Source organism: Euprymna scolopes, chromosome 13 (genome assembly GCF_053919585.1).
Source record: "Euprymna scolopes isolate OS-2025 chromosome 13, ASM5391958v1, whole genome shotgun sequence".
NCBI classification, from domain to species: Eukaryota; Metazoa; Mollusca; class Cephalopoda; order Sepiida; family Sepiolidae; genus Euprymna; species Euprymna scolopes.
This window is the reverse complement of record NC_136494.1, coordinates 42,693,932-42,716,247: the sequence shown is the minus strand read 5'-3', so window position 1 is coordinate 42,716,247 and position 22,316 is coordinate 42,693,932. Positions and strand designations below refer to the sequence as shown.

General features: G+C 34.6%; 1 protein-coding gene across 1 annotated transcript in view; it reads left to right on the top strand.

The window, feature by feature from the left end:
- Window positions 1-22,316, top strand: part of LOC145292232 (uncharacterized) — a 351,246-nt gene that overhangs the window by 146,048 nt on the left and 182,882 nt on the right. Inside the window, exons 56-63 of the mRNA XM_080138555.1 lie at window positions 649-666; window positions 1,816-1,848; window positions 1,970-2,244; window positions 4,527-4,662; window positions 9,324-9,341; window positions 9,884-9,916; window positions 10,055-10,329; window positions 20,838-20,973. Coding sequence (XP_079994681.1) covers window positions 649-666; window positions 1,816-1,848; window positions 1,970-2,244; window positions 4,527-4,662; window positions 9,324-9,341; window positions 9,884-9,916; window positions 10,055-10,329; window positions 20,838-20,973 — 924 coding nt within the window. The remainder of the gene's footprint in view (window positions 1-648; window positions 667-1,815; window positions 1,849-1,969; window positions 2,245-4,526; window positions 4,663-9,323; window positions 9,342-9,883; window positions 9,917-10,054; window positions 10,330-20,837; window positions 20,974-22,316) is intronic.

The window sequence follows — 22,316 nt, the reverse complement described above, 5'->3', positions numbered from 1 at the left end:
GCCGCAGCTAAAATTGAACTCATTATACAAGTTTGTAGTGTAATTCAAATCTTGTCGGTAGCTGAAGACTTGATGCTTCGCCAGGGCTATCAAGGGTATTTTTTATCATGATGCCATCACTAGATGAGATGCCTACCATGGCTTAAGAGAGTCCCATCTAGCCTTGAGAGAAAGATAGACAGCACCAGTTTCTCAACCTGGTATTTTACCTCGCGGTACATGCAGCACCTCGTCTTCCCAAATGGTCACCCATCTGGTACTGGCCAAACTCAATGTTGCTTAACTTCAGTGATCTGGCAAGAACCAGTGTGTCAATGTGATTGTGCCGTATGCTAAAATCAATAGTGCAGTTCAGTTCAATACAATTGCAATTATACAAATAAAATTAATGATAAACAAAGAAACAATTAAATTTATTATTAACTTTTTAATGTCCTGTTGTAACATTTAATTCTTTTGAAATCAATCATTCTTTTCTTTTCATTATTTCATGTTTTAAGTTGAATGTGATATTGAAATATAAGTTAATAATTTTTATGTATTTTGTAAATTTTAAAATGAACAAAATAATTTTAAAAACTAAAATATATTTGATGTATTTCTTATAATACATTTATCAAATTGCTATTTTTTTACTTATTTTTCTAGCTACAACACCAAAAGCAAGTAAGTATATCATCGAATATTTTAAATTTTTTTAGTTAAACTGTAAAGTAATATAAATACATTTTATTTTAAATATTTGTCCTGATTGTAGTTTGTCTTATATATATATATATATATATATATATATATATATATATATATATATATATATATATATATATATATATATATATATAGAATGCATGTTATATGACCTGTTTACCAGTGATGGAAAAATAAACATATAAAAACAGTTGTTCTTTATCAAATGTCTGTATATGCATTATATTTTCCATATTTAGTGTTTACTTAAAATAAATATCTCTTTTTGATATCTCTACATAAGTTGCATATTTTATTAGTCATTTACTTGAACCTCGGATCCTTTAAGGTTTAGTATCAGGAAAAGAGTAGAGGAATTTAGCTTCCCAGTCAACACATGCTGGATGGTTGAAGAAATGTTGACCCATGTTGTTTTTCTAATGATTAATTTGTTACTTGGCTCTGGCCAATGTGCACCCATGCATTTCTTTTTTTTTTTAGTTTTCAATTAATAACATTGAATAAGTTGTTTCATTTGCTAGATCATTTCAGAATTAAATTCATTTAATTAGAAATATCCGGTATTCAGCTTTACCAAGAATATATATATATATATATATATATATATATATATATAGATTTTAGTAAAAAAAATATTTGACACAATTCTTCCTTCATATACTGTTATAAATATTTAAAATTGTATATATATAAAAATTGTAAATTAACTAATTCTATTTGAAATTCAATGTTATAGTTAAGAAATTCCAAGAAACTTAACTTTAATGGTTCAGTGGATTTTAAGCATGTTTTGGAATTTTTATTATTTAGATTATTCAAACTACTGTTCTCATCTTGAGTGTTATTCTCACAACCAAGTAACCTCCAACCTTCTTCAGGAATCTTTCTGTTAAACTTTGGAATGTTCTAAGAATACAATTGTGAATTGCTTAAGACTTCTACCTGGTCAAGACCGAGGGAGCAAGGACATACTATTCCTCTCCCACAAGTTTGACAAGATACACCTGAAGATAGTTGGAGATTATATTGGATGAGACATTGTAAGAATAAGATGAGAACAGTAGTTCGAATAATACAAATTTAAAGCATAAATTATTTACATTTCAGCAACTACACCACCCAAGCCTTCAACAGAAACAGGTAAGTCTATAATTATTTACATTTTATCTTTTTTATTTAATTTTGTGTTTTTTTGTTTAAAAGTATCCATTAAATTACAATGTCAAAATGTTATTTTGTAAATTTTATTTTCTTGTTTCAGCTTCTTTGTGTGTAAAACAAGATGGCTTAGCTGATTCTTCCTTGGTGAGAAACTGGGATATTGATGTGTCCAGTAATGAAGAACATAAAGCTGCTATCCGACCAGGTGGAAAAGGATGGACACCTGAATCTGGAGATAAGAAAAAGACAGTCAGCATCTTTGTTGATGATGCTCTCATTTATGGAGCCACTGTACGATTACCAAAGGCAAGAGATGTTGGAAAATATGATGTTTATCTTCTTGGAAGTGATACAGGAAAGATGATGCGATTTAAGGTAAGAAACACATGCACGCACACACACACACACACACACACACACACACACACACACACACACACACACACACACACACACAAGCTGTTCCTACCAAGTTTTGGACAGGACTATTTTGTCTTTCATTAATTGAATGATTGAAATTTAAAAAAAATTTGCGTCTTCTTTTTAAAAAGTGACAAATAGACCGAACAAAGGGAAGTAAGTCTTCACAGAGTTAAGTCCATTATTTTAAAAATGTAAAAATCGATATAGTAAAATGAAAACAATGCACAAATAAGAAAACAAAAAAAAGAATTAACTGAATGAGATATTCTTTTGCAAAACAGCATGCAAATTAGGTAACCGTCAGATATCAATCCCTTAAACATGACTGACTATATTAGGAAGCTATTATCTCAAATGGTTTGACGTTATTTAAGCAACCAGTAGTATGAGTGCATACAAAAAATTCAAATAAACACTTTGATTTCTCCTTCTTTGGTAAAAAAACAAATGACTGATTGTTATTTTTGGAAATGTTAAGATGATTGAGATTCAATTCTCAGCATGAACCTCGTTTGTTACCCACAAAAATATGTTTACCAAAATATGTATTACAGCTAACAAAGTAATTAAATGAATAATATTGATAAATTATGTTTAAGCGTTGCCTTAAGGAGAAGTGCTTTCCATCACCTTGGAAAACCTCGTCAGTATGCCCTGTATTTAAGAACTCAGGTGATAAGTCATCTCCCTCTCAGTACAAACCAATAAGTCTCTTGTGTGTCATGAGTAAGTTACTGGAATCCACATTAAATAAAGAAGTAGTCAATCACCTCAGCAGAAATAACCTCCTTAGTGACACGCAATATGGTTTCCGTTCTGCGTGATGTGCTAACAGTTATATCACATAGGGTTAGTGAATCTCTCGACAAAGGCTTCCTTTCTAGGGCAATTGCTCTTGACATATCAAAGGCCTTCGATAAGGTTTGGCATAAGGGCCTACTTCACAAGATTTCCAGCTACGGTATAACTGGAAATGTTTTCTCAATCATTAAATCATTTCTCTCTGATAGGTTCATAAGAGTAGTGGTTGATGAGCAGCAATCAGAGGCTCACAGTATTAATGCTGGAGTCCCCCAGGGGTCCATTCTGGGCCCAACTCTCTTCCTGATCTACATCAATGATCTTTCAAAACACATACTTAAATCATTCGTTGACATCTATGCTGACGACACGACCATCTACGGCAACACATCAAAGGCCGTAAATAACAAAGCTCTCTCTGATTCCCTCTCCTCTGATCTAGAGCGCGTGGTTCTGTGAGGGAAGAGATGGCTGGTTACTTTTAATGCATCTAAAACCAAGCTCCTAACGTTACATCATCAACGTTCTGTTCCTCATCTAGCATCAATTGAAGGGGAGGTTTCATGTTTTGACAAGCTCCTGGGTTTGACCTTTACTCCTGATCTGAAATGGAACACATATATCAAGTCTGTTGCCCAGGCCGCTAGGAAAATGGTGGGATCCTTCTACCGCTCCAGAAGATATCTTACTACTGATGCAATTCTCTATCTGTATAAAAGCCAAGTACGCCCAAAGATGGAGTACTGCTGCCACATCTGTGCTGGAGCTTCAAAAAACAGCCTATCCTGCCTTGACAAAGTACAAAATAGACTTCGTGGCTTGGTGAGGGATGCTCTCTTCTCTTTCCTGCAACCTCTCTCCCACAGAAGAGACATTGCGAGCCTGTCTTTATTTTATCATTATTTCCATGGCAAGTGCTCGTCTGAGCTCCAGTCTCTGGTCCCCCCTCGCCAATCCTTCATGATAAACACCCGTCTAGCTAAAACCACTGTCAGTAATTTCCCTCACCCTTCATCTGTGCCTAAATCAAAACGTAGATTCCATGAACATAGCTTTTTTCTGAGAAGTGCACGCCTGTGGAATTCTCTTCCGTTTGCCTGTTTTCCACCTGGCTACACAACTTGGACGTCTTCAAGTCCAACATAAACAAATTTCTGATTAATCGCCCCCTTAAGTAAGACACTTTATTAAATCTCCAGTACCAACTATTACTACGATATTATCCCATTGATTATTGTACACAAAATAACCCTTATCCCCGAGTGGCTTCCGGGCCTTGATAAATGGTTATCCCCATGTAAAAAAAAAAAAGAAAAACTCTCCAATAAATTATCAAATTAATTTTGTCTGAATGCTAATGTTTGTTTCTTCCTTTTTCTGTACTTTAAATACATTAGATAATTTTTGTATCATGTCTTTCTCTCTAAAATCAGAACAATGGACCAGATGATATTGTCCAGATTCCATTTGGTACAACTGCTGATTCAATCAAAATCCACTTTACTGCAGTGAAGCCTGATTGCCTCATGCGGATAACTGTTTCCATCATTGGTTGCTTCCAATCAGCTTGTAAGTTGCCACCATGTTTTAAATTTTCTTATTATTATCGTTTCCAAGATAATATTGGAATGGTTATTTGACTTCACTTACTTGGATTGCACAATTCTGCAGAAATGTAGATCCACTTCCAAAAGCTTGCAAAATTTATAGAACAACATAATAGGGCAGGTATTATTAAAGGCATGTTCGGGTTAGAGAAGCATTGGAATCTGTGTATCATACAAGGAAAAAATAATAATGAATTTTTAAATGAAGATTTATGATTTCGATTATTCAGACTACTGCTCTCATATTGAGTGCTATTCTCAGATGTATTATCCTCTCGACCTTTGGAATTTCTGCATGAAATTTTGAATGGAACAGTTTATTTAATCCACAGAGGTAACATGCCTGCATTCCATCACCCATCATCAGGTATTACTCTTAAGTAATACACACTGAGGATTGAACCTTCAACTTTCAGAAGAATGTCTCTTAGAACTGAATTTATCTAATACTTTATCTGTTATGCCATAAGGGCTTTGCAGACTGGATCATAACTAAATAATATTTCATTCTTGTATTGTACAATGTAATATCTTCTTTTAGATTTACAGTATAGCTATTGATCCATTTGGACTAATAAAAAGCTTTAAAGTCAATTATATTAACCATAAACAACTTCCAGGATTTTATGAACGAATTAATGCCTATATTAGTCAATTGATAACTTGTAAACCGGGTTAGTCCACATATCAAATCTCTAGTTATTTGCAAATCATATAAAATTATATTTTATAAAATCATATGGTTTGGACTACACTTAAAAATGATTTTTCCTGGCAAAATGTATGAAAAAATAGACATATTTTGGTCAAATTGTAACACATCTTTGTCTCCAGCACTCTAAAAAAGTATGAAAACTTTAAAAATAGAATTATACAATGTATTTGAGGTTAATAAAATGAAGATGACTCATAAATATTGCACAAACCAATTCAACCGGCCCAAAAATAATTTGTAAGGTAATTTTAGAAAACTATTAATTTTATAACATTTCAAGGTAAATGCACAAACTTGTGGAAGATTTTGGTGAATTTCAACAATTTCACATGTCTTTGTTTTATGCACAGAGATATTGTGTTCTAGCTTTACATATTGTGTTTTAGCTTTAACCAATAAATATTCTTCTGGTTTTATACAGCTTTTGGATAGACATGTATATTTTAATTTTTAAAGTTGAACGTTTCCTATGTCTTTTTTATGGTCCATCAACAGAGTGTTAGTTAAAGCTAGTGCTGAAAGTAAGTACGATAACTCTTATCATGGACCATTTTATAATTACCTCCCTTTTATGTTGTAATCCCATAATCCCTTTTTACTCCCCGCTTCCTCTTCCTGTCCCAAAATAAAATATACTTCTCTTTATACCCGTCACAAATCTTTGTTCCAGTTCCTTTTCTCTTTCCACTGAAATGCAATTCGCAACAGATTATGTGCCCAGGAGAGATAATGGAAGCCAATGGAACAGACTTTTATTTGGCGGAGATGAAACCAAATACGAAATTTGAGAGACAAAATTTTAATGTCATTTACACATGCTCGGCCTAAAGGATGCCATTAATAGAGATGGAAGCGACACTGAGAGAAATGAAGATACGCTGAACTTGTACAGGATATATTTTCTGTGAAAACTGTGACCCAAAATGGGGCAACAGTTATTTTCGAAGAAGATGGGAATATACTAAAACAAAAATGGTATGAAATTCAAAATACACATGTGCAGCAGACTATACTACCTAAAAATTATGGAGGAAGAAAATGCAGAATACAGTTGTCATCAATGCCACGATATCCACACGTGGCATAAAATATTCAACCATTGCAATTACGACGACATAACAAAACTACCCGATGTGATCAAAGGGATGAAAATAAAAAAATAAGATTGCAAACAACAAAAACTGCAACGTCTGCATCCAAGGAAAATTTCTCCAGAAAAGAAATAAATCTCCCAACAAAAGAGCGACAAATATTCTGCATTTAGTACATTCAGACCTAGCCGGACCCATAGAACCACCAAATTTAAATGGGAATAAATATGCTATCTCATTCACTGACGACTTTTCTGGTGTCGTATTTGTATATTTTATTAAAAACAAAAGTGACGCCACACTTGCCACTGAAAAATTTCTCACAGATATTTCCCCATATGGCAAAATAAAAATACTGAGGTCAGATAATGGTTTGGAGTTCAAGTCAAATGACTTCGGAAAACTACTCCACTGTAGCAACATAAAACACAAGACCTCAGCGCCATACTCACCTCATCAAAATGGAATGGCCGAAAGAAACTGGTGAACTCTATTCAAAATGGCAAGATGCCTCATCATAGAAAGCGGCTTACCAAAAACACTGTGGAGCTATGCAGTTATGGCATCTGCAGTTATATGGAACAGATGCTTCAATAACCGTCTAAAACAGACGCCCTACTACAAGATGACTGGGAGAAAACCGGACTTATCACGGATGCACATTTTCGGTTCACTTGCTATGCCTACTCCAACATAAAAAGAAAGCTGGACCCAAGGTGCCAGAAGGGAATCTTCGTTGGATACGATGGAAACAGCCCAGCATATCTTATCTACCACCCAGAAAATGGAAAAATCACCAACAACACTAACGACCAACACACTCAAACACAAACCCACCCATCAAGCGATAATGACGCAAATTTTCCCCCAAGAAACTTAATAAAAAATTTAAAGTCAAGGGAAAACTCTGAACGGTCCAATACTGACAAAGAAACCAAGTCTATAGTAGGATGGGAGTGGTCACACATTAATCGACACTGACTACTGCCATAAGGCCACACATGGCATACCACGCACTTACAGAGAAGCTGTGACTTCCCCAGCGACACACCACTGGATCCAAGTGATGCAGGAAGAAATTGACTCCCTAAAGGAAAATAATTTATACCATCTAACACCCTTACCCAAAGGCAGAATGACAGTAAGCAGTAGATGAGTGTATAAAATCAAAGAAAACGCTGATGGGTCCCCTAATTACAAGGCCAGGTTCGTCGCAAAAGGGTACAACCAAACTAAGGGAGTAGACTACACCGAGACTTTACAATCTAATAGTACACCAAACGGGCATAAAAATGACGTATCTCCATGCTTCAATTGACCACAAAATTTACATGGAACAACCGGAAGGATTCGAGACAAAAGGGGAAGCAGACGAGAAACTAATTTGTTTACTGAACAAATCCCTGTATGGCCTAAAACAATCAGACTGAAACTGGAATCAAACCCTGCACAGCTACTTCAGCAGACACGGCTTTACCCCAAATCTGGTGGACCATTGCGTCTATATGCGACACAACGGCAAAGAAAAAATTATCATCATCTCATGGATTAATGATTTAATCATTGCTGCCGATAACATCAACTCACTAAACGACATCAAGCAGTCATTAACATCGGAATTTAAAATGAAAGACCTCGAAAAGCTGCACCATTTTGGAATAGACTTCAATATAACCGAAGGTCATATCCAGATGAACCAAGAAAAATATGCAACAAAAAGACTGGAAAGGTTTGACACATCCAAATGCAAACCTAGGACGACCCCATGCAATCAAAAACTGGATCTAGCTGGTGAAGAGGATGACATGGTTGACCCCAGGAAATACCGCAACGTCGTCGGGATTCTAATTTACCTGACGATCTGCACCTGACCAGACCTATGCTATATTGTTGGGAAATTGTCACAATATTTGTCCAAGCCACAAGAAAAGCATTGGGTATCAGCTAAACACGTACTGAGATACGTAAATGGTATAACACGACACCAACTGCACTATGCGAAAACAAATCACCCAATCCATCTAATCGCATACAGTGATGCTGATTGGGCGTCTGATCAACGAGATAGATGCAGTACATCCGAATATTGCTTTAGCCTAACACAGGATGGGTCACTTATTTCCTGGAAGTCAAAAAGCAACCTATGGTCGCTCTATTCACATGCGAGGCTGAGTACGTAGCGCTGGCAAAAGCCACCCAAGAGGGACTATACTTTGTGCAACTATTCAAGGAAATGGATCCACATCAAAAACACGTCCCCATCAAAATATTCGGCGACAGCCAAAGCGCTATAGCACTTTTTAAGGACCCCATTCATCGGCAGAGATGTAAACACATCGACATTAAGTACCATTTTATCAGAGAAGCTCTGAATAATAACAAAATACAAATAATTTACTGTTCCACAGCAGACATGATCGCTGACATCATGACAAAACCTCCAACCCGGATGAAGCTGGACAAGTTTTAAAAATTTTTATTCGGACCCTAAACCGACACTAATCTGCTCTCACATATCTTTGTTTTTGTAAAGAAAAAAAAGTGATAATAATATGCTTAGAGCAAGTGGGGGTGTTGAGAGTAAGTACGATAACTCTTATCATGGACCCTTTTATGATTACCTCCCTTTTACGTTGTAATCCCATTTTATATATCATAATTATAAATTGAATGTGATATTAAAAAATAAGTAATAATGTTATTTATTTTATTTTGTTAATTTTAAATTGTATGATAGACTTTGAAAAGTGAAAATATATTTGTATATATTTCTTTCAATACATTTATTTCATTTCTATTTTTTACTTATTTTTCTAGCTACAACACCAAAAGCAAGTAAGTATATCATTGAATTTATTTTTCTATATTGAAATTGTAAAGTAATATAAATATATTTTATTTAAATATTGGTCTTTTTTTATATAGAGTGTATGTTATATAACAATTTTTTTATCAACAATGGAGAAATAAACAAGGAAAGTTTTATACTTAAAAATCCTTTTTTATTAAGCATCTTTATATGGTCATGATTTTCCATAATTATCTTCTATATGCTAATAGATGAACAAGCTTGACTCTTTATGATCTGTGTTGTTTTTCCATTGGTCAATTTGTTACATGCCTCTGGACAATCAGCTTTCCACTACTAACATTGTTTCATTTGTTAATCAATTTCAGAAACAAATTAATTTTCTCTAAGATATCCTTAATTCTGCTTTTGCATAATTCTCATATAATTATATAATTGCATGCATTTACAATTGTACATATAGTTACATTATTAAAATTGAAATTACATATTTAAATAAGAGATATCATATCTTCAAATATGTTTGTGATACAAGATTATTTTATTGCATAAATTAAATACATTTCAGCAACAACACCACCCAAGCCTTCAACAGAAACAGGTAAGTCTATAATTGTTTGTAAACATTTTATCTTTTTTTATTTACTTTTGTAGGTTTGTTTTTTGCTTGTTTGTTTAAAAGATTCCATTGAATTAAAATGTTAAAATATTATTGTGTAAATCTTATTTTTTGTTTCAGCTTCTTTGTGTGTAAAACAAGATGGTCTGGCTGATTCTTCCTTGGTAAGAAATTGGGATATTGATGTGTCCAGTAATGAAGAACATAAAGCTGCTATCCGACCAGGTGGGAAAGGATGGATACCTGAATCTGGAGATAAGAAAAAGACAGTCAGCATCTTTGTAGGTGATGCTCTCATTTATGGAGCCACTGTACGATTACCGAAAGCAAGAGATGTTGGAAAATATGATGTTTATCTTCTTGGAAGTAATACAGGAAAGATGATGCGATTTAAGGTAAGAAATACATTATACATATATATATATATATATATATATATAAACCTTATATATAAACATATATATAAACCTTTCGCTTTGTTAAGAAATATTGATTCTGCTACACTGCGAATACTATTATTTTAAAATTATCTTCAAATCTTTGGATTACCTGATTTTATAAATCTATATCTCGTCTAGTCGTAATAAAGAGAATAATACACTTTTTCTCTAAAAAAATTATACTTCTTAATGTCAACCTTTATTTAACTTAATTAATACCATCTTTTAGAATTAATCCGACTAATTTAGTTTTATCAACATGGTATTCTAAATTCTCTTATATCCATGCATGTTTAACTCTATCCTCGCCTCTTTCCCCTATAAGCAACACTCACTCCCCCCACTCACGCACAAAAAAATGTTCAAGTCTCTCTCTTTCTCTTTTCCCCCATTCCTTCTCTATTCCTTTAACCCAACCTGTCCCCTGTAGCTATCCCCTTTTCCACAAAACTTGACCGCTGTAGTCAACCTACTTACTGAAGAATGACAAGCACTTTTCATTCAAATTACTAATGGAAGCAAGGAGTCTAGCATTAAAGAGTGCTTGGTGCTGACTTTCTGTGTTTATTCCTGTTTTCCCTTACAATGGATCTAATTTCACCATTTAACAGATTTGGGGTTTTAAAAAAATGGCCACCACTTAAAATTAATTCCCTTCAAATCTTCACCAGCATCTTTTTCCAACTGTTTTAAAACTCCAAAATGGATATATACATCTTTCGATTCATGATATTTACAAAGGACAATATCACATCTTGGATTCAACCCGTCCAGTCTGGAATTTTTATTTTTATTTTTTTACCCTCTTTCTTGTTTGTTTATCCCCCTTGACAAATTTTATACGAACATTTTAAAAAACTTATGTTACACAAACACTATATGCAAACATTATTTTACAAGCATAATTATACATTTTGTAACCATCATAAAATGCAGTTTCAGAAAGTGCTAAAACCAGCAAATTCTAGCTCTGTGCTATATATATAATCTGCTAACCAGTTTCTATCCTCTGACGAGAAGAACATCACATTGTTTGAAACTCTGCAGAATAAGGATATTTCACCACCTCTTTTTTATTGGAGATATTCTTTCAAAAAAAAAAATTGTACATGTAAATTTCTGATTTACAGTTTTTATTTATGCTTCTCACTGTTGTATCAAGTTTTTTTTTACTTGGTTGGGATAATATAAACATTAATACGTTTATTGGACTGAATCTTACTTTTGCATTTACCAAGTAAACTTCCCCTATTAATCATATGATTATATATATATATATATATATATATATATATATATATATATATATATATATATATATATATAAGAGATGTACCAATTATCAAATTGACCAATTACTGATTGCCAATTAATCGGCTGATTAATAAGTTTTCCTATGCTGATATATCAGCAAATTTTGTTGTTATAAATGATACTAATATTAATTATATTGTAAACAAAGACAAATTAACCCCCTTTTTGCTTGCCAGAGAAAATTTATCGAAGATAATGCATCCTCTACACCATATTATCAAATAACAGGCATGATGTGCGTCAAATAAATATAAGCATATAGAAAAGTTTCAGTCCTTTCTCTTCCTATCGAATTAACATTATTATTTTTTATTTTAAATCATTGTCAAAGAAAATTATTACTTCATCTTTCAGTTTTCATGTTGAGGAATTGTACAGTAAATTGCGACGATGTGTGAACCAGAAATAAAGCATTCTTCATCAGTCATACTCTTGTTCCTCATTTTCGGACTCTTGCTACCATTACATATATAGTTTTATTTTTGTGGTTTAGATAATGTATATTTTATTGAGATAAATTACTAATTAGATATCAGAAATATGTAATTTCAATATGTAAAAAATTAACTAAATATTGACAACAACATTCAACCATTATGGCAACCACTTCAGCTGGAAGTCTTTTGATATCAATCCCAAGAATAAGAATACAGCTGCTTGCAAGTTATGTCAATCTATTACATCAAAGGGTGGCAAATCATTAAATCTTTTACAATGACTAATATGTTAAACCATCTTGGAAATGTTCATTCAAAAGAAGCAAAAGTTGCTGATAAGAAATAGAAGCACAATGAATATTCAGAGACAGACATTCCAGGAACAAGTCGCAGCAACTACGAGCCTCCAGTGAAACACTAAACTACTATAGAATCAATATTGGCCAAAAAAAAAGTTTGGAATATTAATGACCACAAGTCACTCGAGATCCATTATCTGATAAGAGAAATGATTGCTGTTGATATTCAACAATATTCTGTAACATCTGATATTGTATTTAATAAGCTTATTGCAAAACTTTCAAATTACAGCATTCCATCCAAAATGTACTTCACTGTAAAATAATTTTCAATATATTTATAAAAGTAAAACAAAAATTCAACTGTCTCTTGCTGAAATTAGCACCATTTTATGAACTACAGACATTTGGACAACTACAACAGATAATGTTCCCTTTCTGAGTTTGACAGGTGATTGTTTTTTAAATGAATTCGAACAGTTCAGAGTTGTGCTTAGAGTTGTTTCATTCCCTGGTGCACACACAGGTGCAAGAATAAGTGAAGAATTGCACAATGTTCTGGATGAATATAAAATCTTCAATAAAGTTTTCTTAGTTTTCGGGATTAAGGAACAACTATAGTTGCTAATGTCAGAGAATGTGATTTAGAATAACTGTCATACATTGTAACTCGGTCTGTAAATACAACCATGACATCTAACAGAAATACAGATTCTCACTTTAATTAATATCAGCAATTAGTAAATTATCTGAAATACAAGATCAGCTTAATTTGAAAAACAAACTCATTCAAGATGTGATCACATGGTGGAATTCAACATATTACATGCTGAAAATGAATTAAGAACAATGAAAAACTCTTGTAATGTGTGATGTTAATAAGATTACTACTTTAACAAATTACCAATGAGGACTTGTTTGAAAAAAAAAATCCAGTTCCTGAGTCTATTTGAAGAAATCACTAAAGAAACAAGTTACAGAACTTCAACCATATCAATGATACCGATAAATTTAGTTGTGAGGTTATTTCTATCAAAAGCTGTTGAATCTAATTCTAGTATTTCTGACTTTAGTAGAATCCTTCTTACCATTGTTGAACAATTCAGGTTATCAATTGAAACAAGATATCCATTCTATCTAAATGATAAAACGTGTATGTCTACTTTCCTAGACTCACGATGCAAATATTAATTTTAAAAGATTGGCATAGAACACATTAAGAATTGGTTTCTACATCTCTTTTTCACTGATGATCATCAGAATACACTACGCTGCTGAGGGTGAAGAAGCACAAACGTGTAAATTACAACATGGCAACTTTGAAACCAACTGACAAAAAAACAGTAAAAATGTCACAAAAGATGCTTTCATCATAAGAAGACAATGGAAAATAAGATGCTTTCATCACTATTAAGACAATAAGAAGTAAAAGTACAATTATTCTAATTCAATTTTGACCTTAATTTTTTAGATATGAAAAGTGAGCATTGCATCATTTATAATAGCAAAATTGCACTGAAAGACAATTTTTAAGGTATCATTAAATAAAACTAATTAAATTACAGTAAATATGAACATTCAATATCATTCTATACATAATGATTATTATGCCTTATTAAAACAATTCCAGCTGCAACTTATTTATAAATCGATAACAATGCTGATAAGTTCAATTTTTGTGATGGAAGTAAAGTACCAAATATCATAAACATATACTAATTCTAAAATTACATTAAAAGATACAGATCTGGAATATCACATGCCTAATCAATACCTATTGCAGAATACTATATCCACATGTCAACTCGTGACACCATGTTCTTCTTAAATAGTATCCTCGAGAAAAATTAATGATTTTATGTAGTGTTTTTCATTTTGTTTATCATGGCGATGTAATTAAGTAAACATACACGTTCAACATCAATCTAATTTTAATAAAATAAAGCTACATGTATCAACGATAGAGTTATTTATACAATTTGTATTTTTTTGCAATTCTGTTGCATTCTTCATTTGGCACTGACCCTTTCTCCAGTCAAACACACACAGAGAAAAAAAACTTCAGTTGTCCTTCTTCAATCACCAAAACAACCTAATCAGCAACGAGTTGATATGGTTTCTGTTCTGAGAGATCAACAGCTGATATGTTGATGGTAATATCACACGGGATCAGTGAATCTATTGATGATGGCTTCACTTCTAGAGCAATAGCTTTGACAGCTCAAAAGCATTTGATAGGCTTTGACATAAAGGTCTATTTCACAATAAAGCAGGTTTCGTGTAGAGATAAGACTCCTTACTCTGGCAATTTTTTTGTTTCTTTTTCTATATATAAGCCAAAAAGAGTTTGTGCTACGTATGTATGTGGTCAGATGCCTTTCCGGGGATAAGGCAGGTTTCAACAATAATTCACAGGAGAAACAGTTTATGTCAGAGACGAGACGTCGAAGTGTAGCGAGTTGTTAGATGAACTCGACTCTTCATATGAAGAGGGTATTTAAGGTAAACAAGGAGGTCACGTGATGTGACGGAGTCCTTTTATTTCCTTCTTTCCTCTTCCTCCGTGTTGTACGGGTATGATCCGAATTTACGCACTTGTTTGAGCTAATTTATAATATATAATTTTCTTCCAAGAACTTCGGACGTCTTCGGATCCGTGACGGACGACGCGTATAAGTAATTTCCTCGGGAGTTACTTCCAGGGGGGTTTCTTCGGTTGGATCTTTATGGTCTATACTGTCATCTTGTGTGTTTTGTGTGTCACTGTGCTTGGAAGAGTCCGATTGTTCATCTATTGATGATTCGGATTCGACATGTATGGGACTATCTATTTCGTATTCACTTTCGGTATTGTTTTGATCAATGGTGTGGTAGTTAGGGTGTTGTTCAACTTTGATAATGTCAGACTTCTTCACTTTATATCTTTTTCCCCGAAATTGTTTATCTGCAAACTTTTGTACAGTACAATACTGATCTTCAACTTCCATCACCATATATTTGTTGCGAGCATTGGTTTTAACTCTATCTTGGTATAGATAGACGATCTCTCCAACTTTAGTATCGGTTTTTATTTCGGTAGTTCTGCCTCGGCCCTTATATTTAGCTGAGGATTCATGTCTTTTTAATCTATTTCGGTGTTTCTCTTCAATCAGGCTTTTGTATTCTATTGGTAGTTTTTCTCCTGTGATTTGGTCTCTCATTGTCCAAATTTCTAGTGAAGAGTAGCCATTTTCTCTGAATCTGCTGTTCATATTGGAAATTATTATGGCCAATTCAGTGTCTGTTATTTTGCCACCATTTGGTTTCAATTTGCATAGTTCTGTATGGAATTCTGATATTGAACGTTCACTAATAGGGTTTTTGTTAATGTTCTTTATTTCTCCAACCTCTATTTTGATATGGAACGATTCCAGTGAACTATCGGTGAGTAGGGCTTCAAATCCCGAAGCGCCATCGACCCTGATTTTTACTTCATCTCCTGACGGGGGACGGAATCTTGATATGGTGGTGATTAGGCCATCCTTAAGAGATTGACTGCTCTCCGATAGTAATAATGTTGCCTGTGTCAAGGAAGAAACATTTTCTCGAACTAATAATATCAGTTGTCCTTCACGTTTGATGACATCACTAGCGTACCAGCTCCCAATTTTGTCAGGTGGTTTTGTTGACGATTGATTTTTTAACTGACTTGGTACCTGCTTTAGTGATACGCAAGTGTGGCAACTATCTACGGTGCGATTGATGGCTTTATCTGTATCCAGTGCATAGAATCCCATATTAAAGATTTGTTTTAACTGATGTTTACTGGCGTGTTGGAGTTGTAAATGTAGAGCGACCAAAAGTCCATCTAATACCCCTTGGAGAATGACGATTCTTTGTCTAGCAGGCCGTAAGGCTTCTTCCCGCATAACTATGATTAACCCATCTGCAGGGGCTGATGAGAGTTTACAATGTTGTAAATACCTTTTAATTGTGGTTAACCCTTTCTTCTTTTTAGATGGAGTTCTGCCATCGCGTAGTAGCCGATATACTTGTTGTAAGTCTGGACAGTCTTGTTGAGCTTGAATCCACGTATTGCGAGTCATGTATGGGATAGGACAGTGACCAGCTAGTATGTCTTTTACGGTGACTTCTCTAACCACGGATTCCTCTAGGGCACTGACGAATTTACAGATTTGGCATTTTCCTTCGCAATGGATAGGATTTCGGCTGGCGTAATCCGATATATTATTTTTACCTGGTAAATGGGATAATTTGACAGGATATCGAGATATGACACTGAGGAACGTCGTGACTCTGGAGCTTGCGGAGAATGCGCCGCGTTGGAGTTTTTCATATGCTTGTACACAGGGTCGGCTATCCGTGAGTACTTCGGTGATGTTTTCTGATTGAATTATATATGGGCTGAAGTGTTTGATAGCCGACGCTATGCCCAGAGCTTCCAACTCACAAGCTAGCCAACCTGCTTGGTTGGATGTTTTACGAGCGTTGAATAGACCTGCGAGGTGGGGTTTGTTTCCTCTTAATACGAAAAGGGATGCCGCTAAGCCGGCAGAGGTTGTAGCTGCGTCCGTGATTATCTGTAGTTGGTCCTCTCTTCTAGGTAAGGTTAGGATTTTGGCTTGTTTAAGGTGTTCTTTGGCTTTGAGGAATGTGTCTTCCAGATCTGATGTCCATTTGATTCTGTCGTTTGACAAGCCCATTGCGCAGACTTTATCTAGAGGTGCTAAAAAATCTGAATGTTTAGATATAACTTTACTTAGGAATTTGTAAGATCCTATGAATGATCTCATTTCTTTGATGGTTTCAGGGAGATTGCAGGCAGCCAAGGTATTTAGACGATGACTTGTAGCTTTGAGGGTTCCATTGGTCCATCGCCAACCCAGAATTTCTGTCGATGTTGGACAGCAAACCGTTTTAGATGGGGATAAGTTATTCTTATGTAGTGTTTGTAATACTTCTTCCCATACGTTGTTAAGTTCCCGGGGTGTGTTGGCCCCGACATATAGGTCATCAGCCAATTTTACCACCGATCCTTTTATCATTAGATCGCCTAGGACTTTGGACATTAATTGTTCTAAAGCTGATTCAGAGCCTGGAAGACCCATCACCGCTCTGGTATAAACATATACACCACGGAATGGTGTACAGATGCCGACATATTTCATTGATGATTTGGCCAAGGGTATTTGAAAGTATGCTTGACTTAAGTCAGTTTTAATTAAGAATTTAAACTGAGCAATATGTCTTATGATGTCATCTACTTTGGGCATGAGAGCAGGTTGTGGTTTGGTGTACTGGCTCAGTTCAGTGAATGCAGTCACTAACCGAAAGCCTCCTGAAGGTTTGGTAACAAGGAATGAAGGGTTTACATATTCCGCTGTGATGTTTATGTCTTCTGGGCGTACGAAGACACCTTGTTCGTATAGTTCATCAATCTTGGTTTGGAGTCGCTCTAGATTTGTCCGGTTATATATTATATAGAATGCGTCCCTTTCTTTGTGGTGGTAGAGATACGGCAACATTAATCCTGTGTTGGAAATTTCCTGATCTTCCATTGTAGCATCCGATTACCGGTGAAAATACCTGATTATATTTCTTATTTGTCGTGAAGAAGATGATCTTTTCTTCCTGGCTAAGGATGTTCGAGGGGTCCACAGAAATTTCTGCTGACCTGTCCGTTTGTTTGGAATCATTGGTAAGAATTATTGGAGTCGGTTTCAAAGTATCACTGGATAGTGATAATTGGGTCGTGTGGCGTATCTGACATACTTGCTCATGGCGTTTGATGAGTATGGGTATGGTGGACTTGTTGGTGAGCGTTATTATATCATGATCCGGTTTCACTAGCTCACATTGGATCCATTCATCCTGATTGTTATTGCATCTAGGTTCTACTGAAACTATTTTATCCTGGTATTCAGGTGGTATCGATAAGGCAACGCTGGAACCAGGTAGTAGGCAGGTCTGTCGTGGGACGCGCAATATAGTTGCTGCTTTAACATTAGCGTGTCTTTTTATATTGAGGTATTTGAAATCACAGCAATCACCGAGGTAAACGTGGTTGGTGTTTGCGCGAAGGTAAACGTCATTCCTGTCCATAAATGGCATGCCACCCAGAATGGCACAGTTCAGGTCCTTAACTACAAGTCCGTCGAAGCGAAAGCAGTGGGCTTGATTTGTGATTGGACACCTTCTCGAAACATTGAAGTGTACTTCCCCTTCTATTTCCATGGGGGAGACACCGTCCGCCATGTTAGCTTTGTGGATGGTGGGCAGGATATTTAGTTTTAGACGTCTCGCCTCGCTTTTCCTAATTAAATTAGTTTCCGCACTGGTGTCCAGTATAATGATCGAGTTTTCTTTGTTTGTTTCTACTTCCATACACGGTGATGATACAATATCTACCTTGTTGATTTTGGGGTTCTGAGGTTGTTTAACTCGGACCATCCTACTGTTGGGTTCGTGGTACTCGAAGTCTTCGTCTTCTTCTTCAGATTCCGATAAGATTTCAATATCAGTAATTTTAGATCGAAGAAATCTTCTATCTGATGTTGGCATAAAAGGGCAGTTTTGGAAGTAGTGAGTCTCTGCACCTGGTCTGTTTGCTGCATCGCAGAGGCAACATTTCGGTCTTTTTGTCAGGCGACCTCTCTGGTTTCCAGATCTTCTACTTCTGTTGATGGAAGAGTATGCTATATTCCCTTCTCTGTCCCCTATTTCTTGTAATAGGGATGGTATAGCATCACTGATCTCCGCCCTAATAGAATATAGAGTGGAGTCCCTTAGAGTGATCGCGAATCTTTGTTTAACAATGGATGGTAGTTCTCGATGGATTGCATCAAGCCAGATCATCACCGTAATGTTCTGTAATGTAGGGGTTAGGCATTCATCGTTTTCTAATTTTGATCTGCAATGTTTAATGGCTGAAGATTTTGTAATCAAGCTGTCTTCCATAAATGAGTAGCATCTTTCCCAGAGAGCCTCTCTTGTTTCATTGGCGCCACATTTAAATTTAAACATGTTCATTATGGTCGTACCGGATTTACGACAATCATAGTATTGACGGAGTCTATCAAAGATTTCGTCAATACTGTGCGCCTCTTCTTTTACGAAGGTACTACTAACAACAGGGGCATGGATGTTTATAAAGCTGAGTAGTACTTTTAGGTTAATGGCTTTTTTTTCCGCCGAGAATCTTTTCCCATTAACCTCTTGTTCATCGGTTATGAAGCCTCTGTGGGGGATGCCACTTGCGACACTGCACCAGGTTTTAAGGTCCTCCAAATAGCGTTCGAATTTATCTTCATTTGAGATATGGTATAATAACTGCTCACACCAGGCTTTGAGCGAGCCTCTTGATTCGTGTTCAGTGAGGATTCTTTGTTTAGTGCTGAAGGCAGACATCCTTTTATTTTAATTTTAATTTAAAAGTTTCCAAATTAATCGCCGTGAAATTGAACAAGTTGAAAAAATAGCCGTAGAAAACTTTAATCAAAGATCAGGGTGGAGACTTTTATTTTTTATTTTTTTGCTCACTCAAAGGTGTGTTGTTATAAGAACAACAACATATAATTAAATCGACTATTGTAAAAATTCAATTTCTTTTAGAAAAAATAAACGAAAAATAAAAGTTCAAATTTCTAATAATCTTTGCTGTGAGAGTAAAAATTGTTTTTGTTTTTTTTTGTTGTTGTTACTTTCGTCCTTTCAATAGTTTAAAAGTTTAGTAAAGAAAACTTTTGAATTAACAAATGGCATCCGTTATTTTCTATCAATATCTGAAAGAAAATAAAAGTGAAGAAACAGTCTGATTAAATTAATTCTTTAAGCTTTAAGGTAAGATTCGTGCGACAAGAACATACGTATGTATGTTATGTTACTAATAGAAATGTGGTGTGTTTTTTTTTTTGTTTTGTTTTTTTTTTGTAGAAAGTCTTACCGTACACCGACCCCTAGTCAATGGGCACTTCTTTGCTTCCGTTTGTAAAACGTATTATTGAGGGAGGCTGAATTCTTTTGAATTTTTGGCCGCTGCCACCACGTATGTATGTGGTCAGATGCCTTTCCGGGGATAAGGCAGGTTTCAACAATAATTCACAGGAGAAACAGTTTATGTCAGAGACGAGACGTCGAAGTGTAGCGAGTTGTTAGACGAACTCGACTCTTCATATGAAGAGGGTATTTAAGGTAAACAAGGAGGTCACGTGATGTGACGCTAAAGTAATCTTTTCAAATAAAAGCATTTATTGAATGATACTCAAAAAAATTTTTTCATTCAACAAGTATTCAAACTAATAGGGCAGTAAAATGTTGGTAAATAAAACAAAATCTCAAATTAATTTTTGTCTGTTTTCCTGTATTTTAAATATAATAGATAAGTTATGTACCTACTCTTTCTCTTTAAAATCAGAACAATGGACCAGATGATATTGTCCGGATTCCATTTGGTACAACTGCTGATACAATCAAAATCCACTTTACTGCAGTGAAGCCTGATTGCCTCATGCGGATAACTGTATCCATCATTGGTTGCTTCCAATCAGCTTGTAAGTTTCCACCATTTTTTGAATTTCTTTTACATACTATCATGGGATCGTTTCTAAAATAGAATTGGAAGGGTTATCTGACTTCAATTACTTGGATTGCACAATTCTACAGAAATATAAATCTACTTTGGAAAGCCTTCAAAATTTATATCTGATCTAGAGATGACATCTCAACCTACTGGCAAATGCTTTCCATACATAACTTTAATTCTTGAATATGCCATCCAGGCAACAGATCCTCATCTTCACAAACATGTGAATCATGTGTTCAGTGATTTGCAAATACCAATCTTGTAGAGGATTAATATGTGTTCTCGACTCTAACATCAAAATAAGACAACAAATATGCAAATAGCATATTGATAAAACTTTCCATGCTTACTTACAAAGAACGACTTCAAAGACTAAATCTGTTCTCACTGTAGCAAATGCGAAGGTGAACTGATTCTGGTATACAGTATCATCAATGGGAATTTAAATTTATTTTCAAAGCATTTTCACCTAATTGCTTTCTCTGCATGCATTCACAAAAAAATGTGCCACTATTGTTTTTGTCTCAATATTGGAAAGACTTAATTCTTTGTCCATGTTTTTGCTCTATGGAACAGTTTTGCTAGAGGAGCAGGCTGCAACATATCACAGTTTAAAGTGGCATTGAATAAACATCAAACTCTATCTATAAATATAAATAGATTGTCTTTTCACATGATTTGTTGATCTTTAATATTTTTAATTTTTTTTTTACCAAAGAAATAGGTTTTATTTGACTTAATGTTAATCTATATGTTAATCCATATCAATTCCTCTGATTAATAATGACTAGGTGATATGCTATATAAGACCAAGTATTGTAATATTGTGCCGGAACAACTATGCCATTAATAAAAAAAAATAATAAATTTGAGCAATGAGCAATGAGCCTGTATAACTCTATTGACACTCACAAACTAGCAAATATTTTGACAACTTTTTGATAAACATACACAGTTTTATTTTTAACATTGAACGTCTTCTTTGCCATTTTTATGGTATATCAACGCTTTTTTGGCTAATGCTGGACCACATTAGATATTGGAAATGATTACTATTAAGTCATGAAACACTGACTGCTGTTTTTTCTATAGTAGGGAAGGAATATGTTTATGCCTTTCCCAATAGGTTTACACTATAAGTGGATACAGTAGATTTAAATAAAGGTTATCTTATTCAATATTCAGTTTAGGTCTAAATGGATCTTGTCTTAGTTCTCCTTTAAAGTTGCAGAAACAGAGATTGTTAAAATCAATAGTACAGTTCAGTTCAATACAGTTGCAATTATGCAAATATATCATCATTATAAGTTG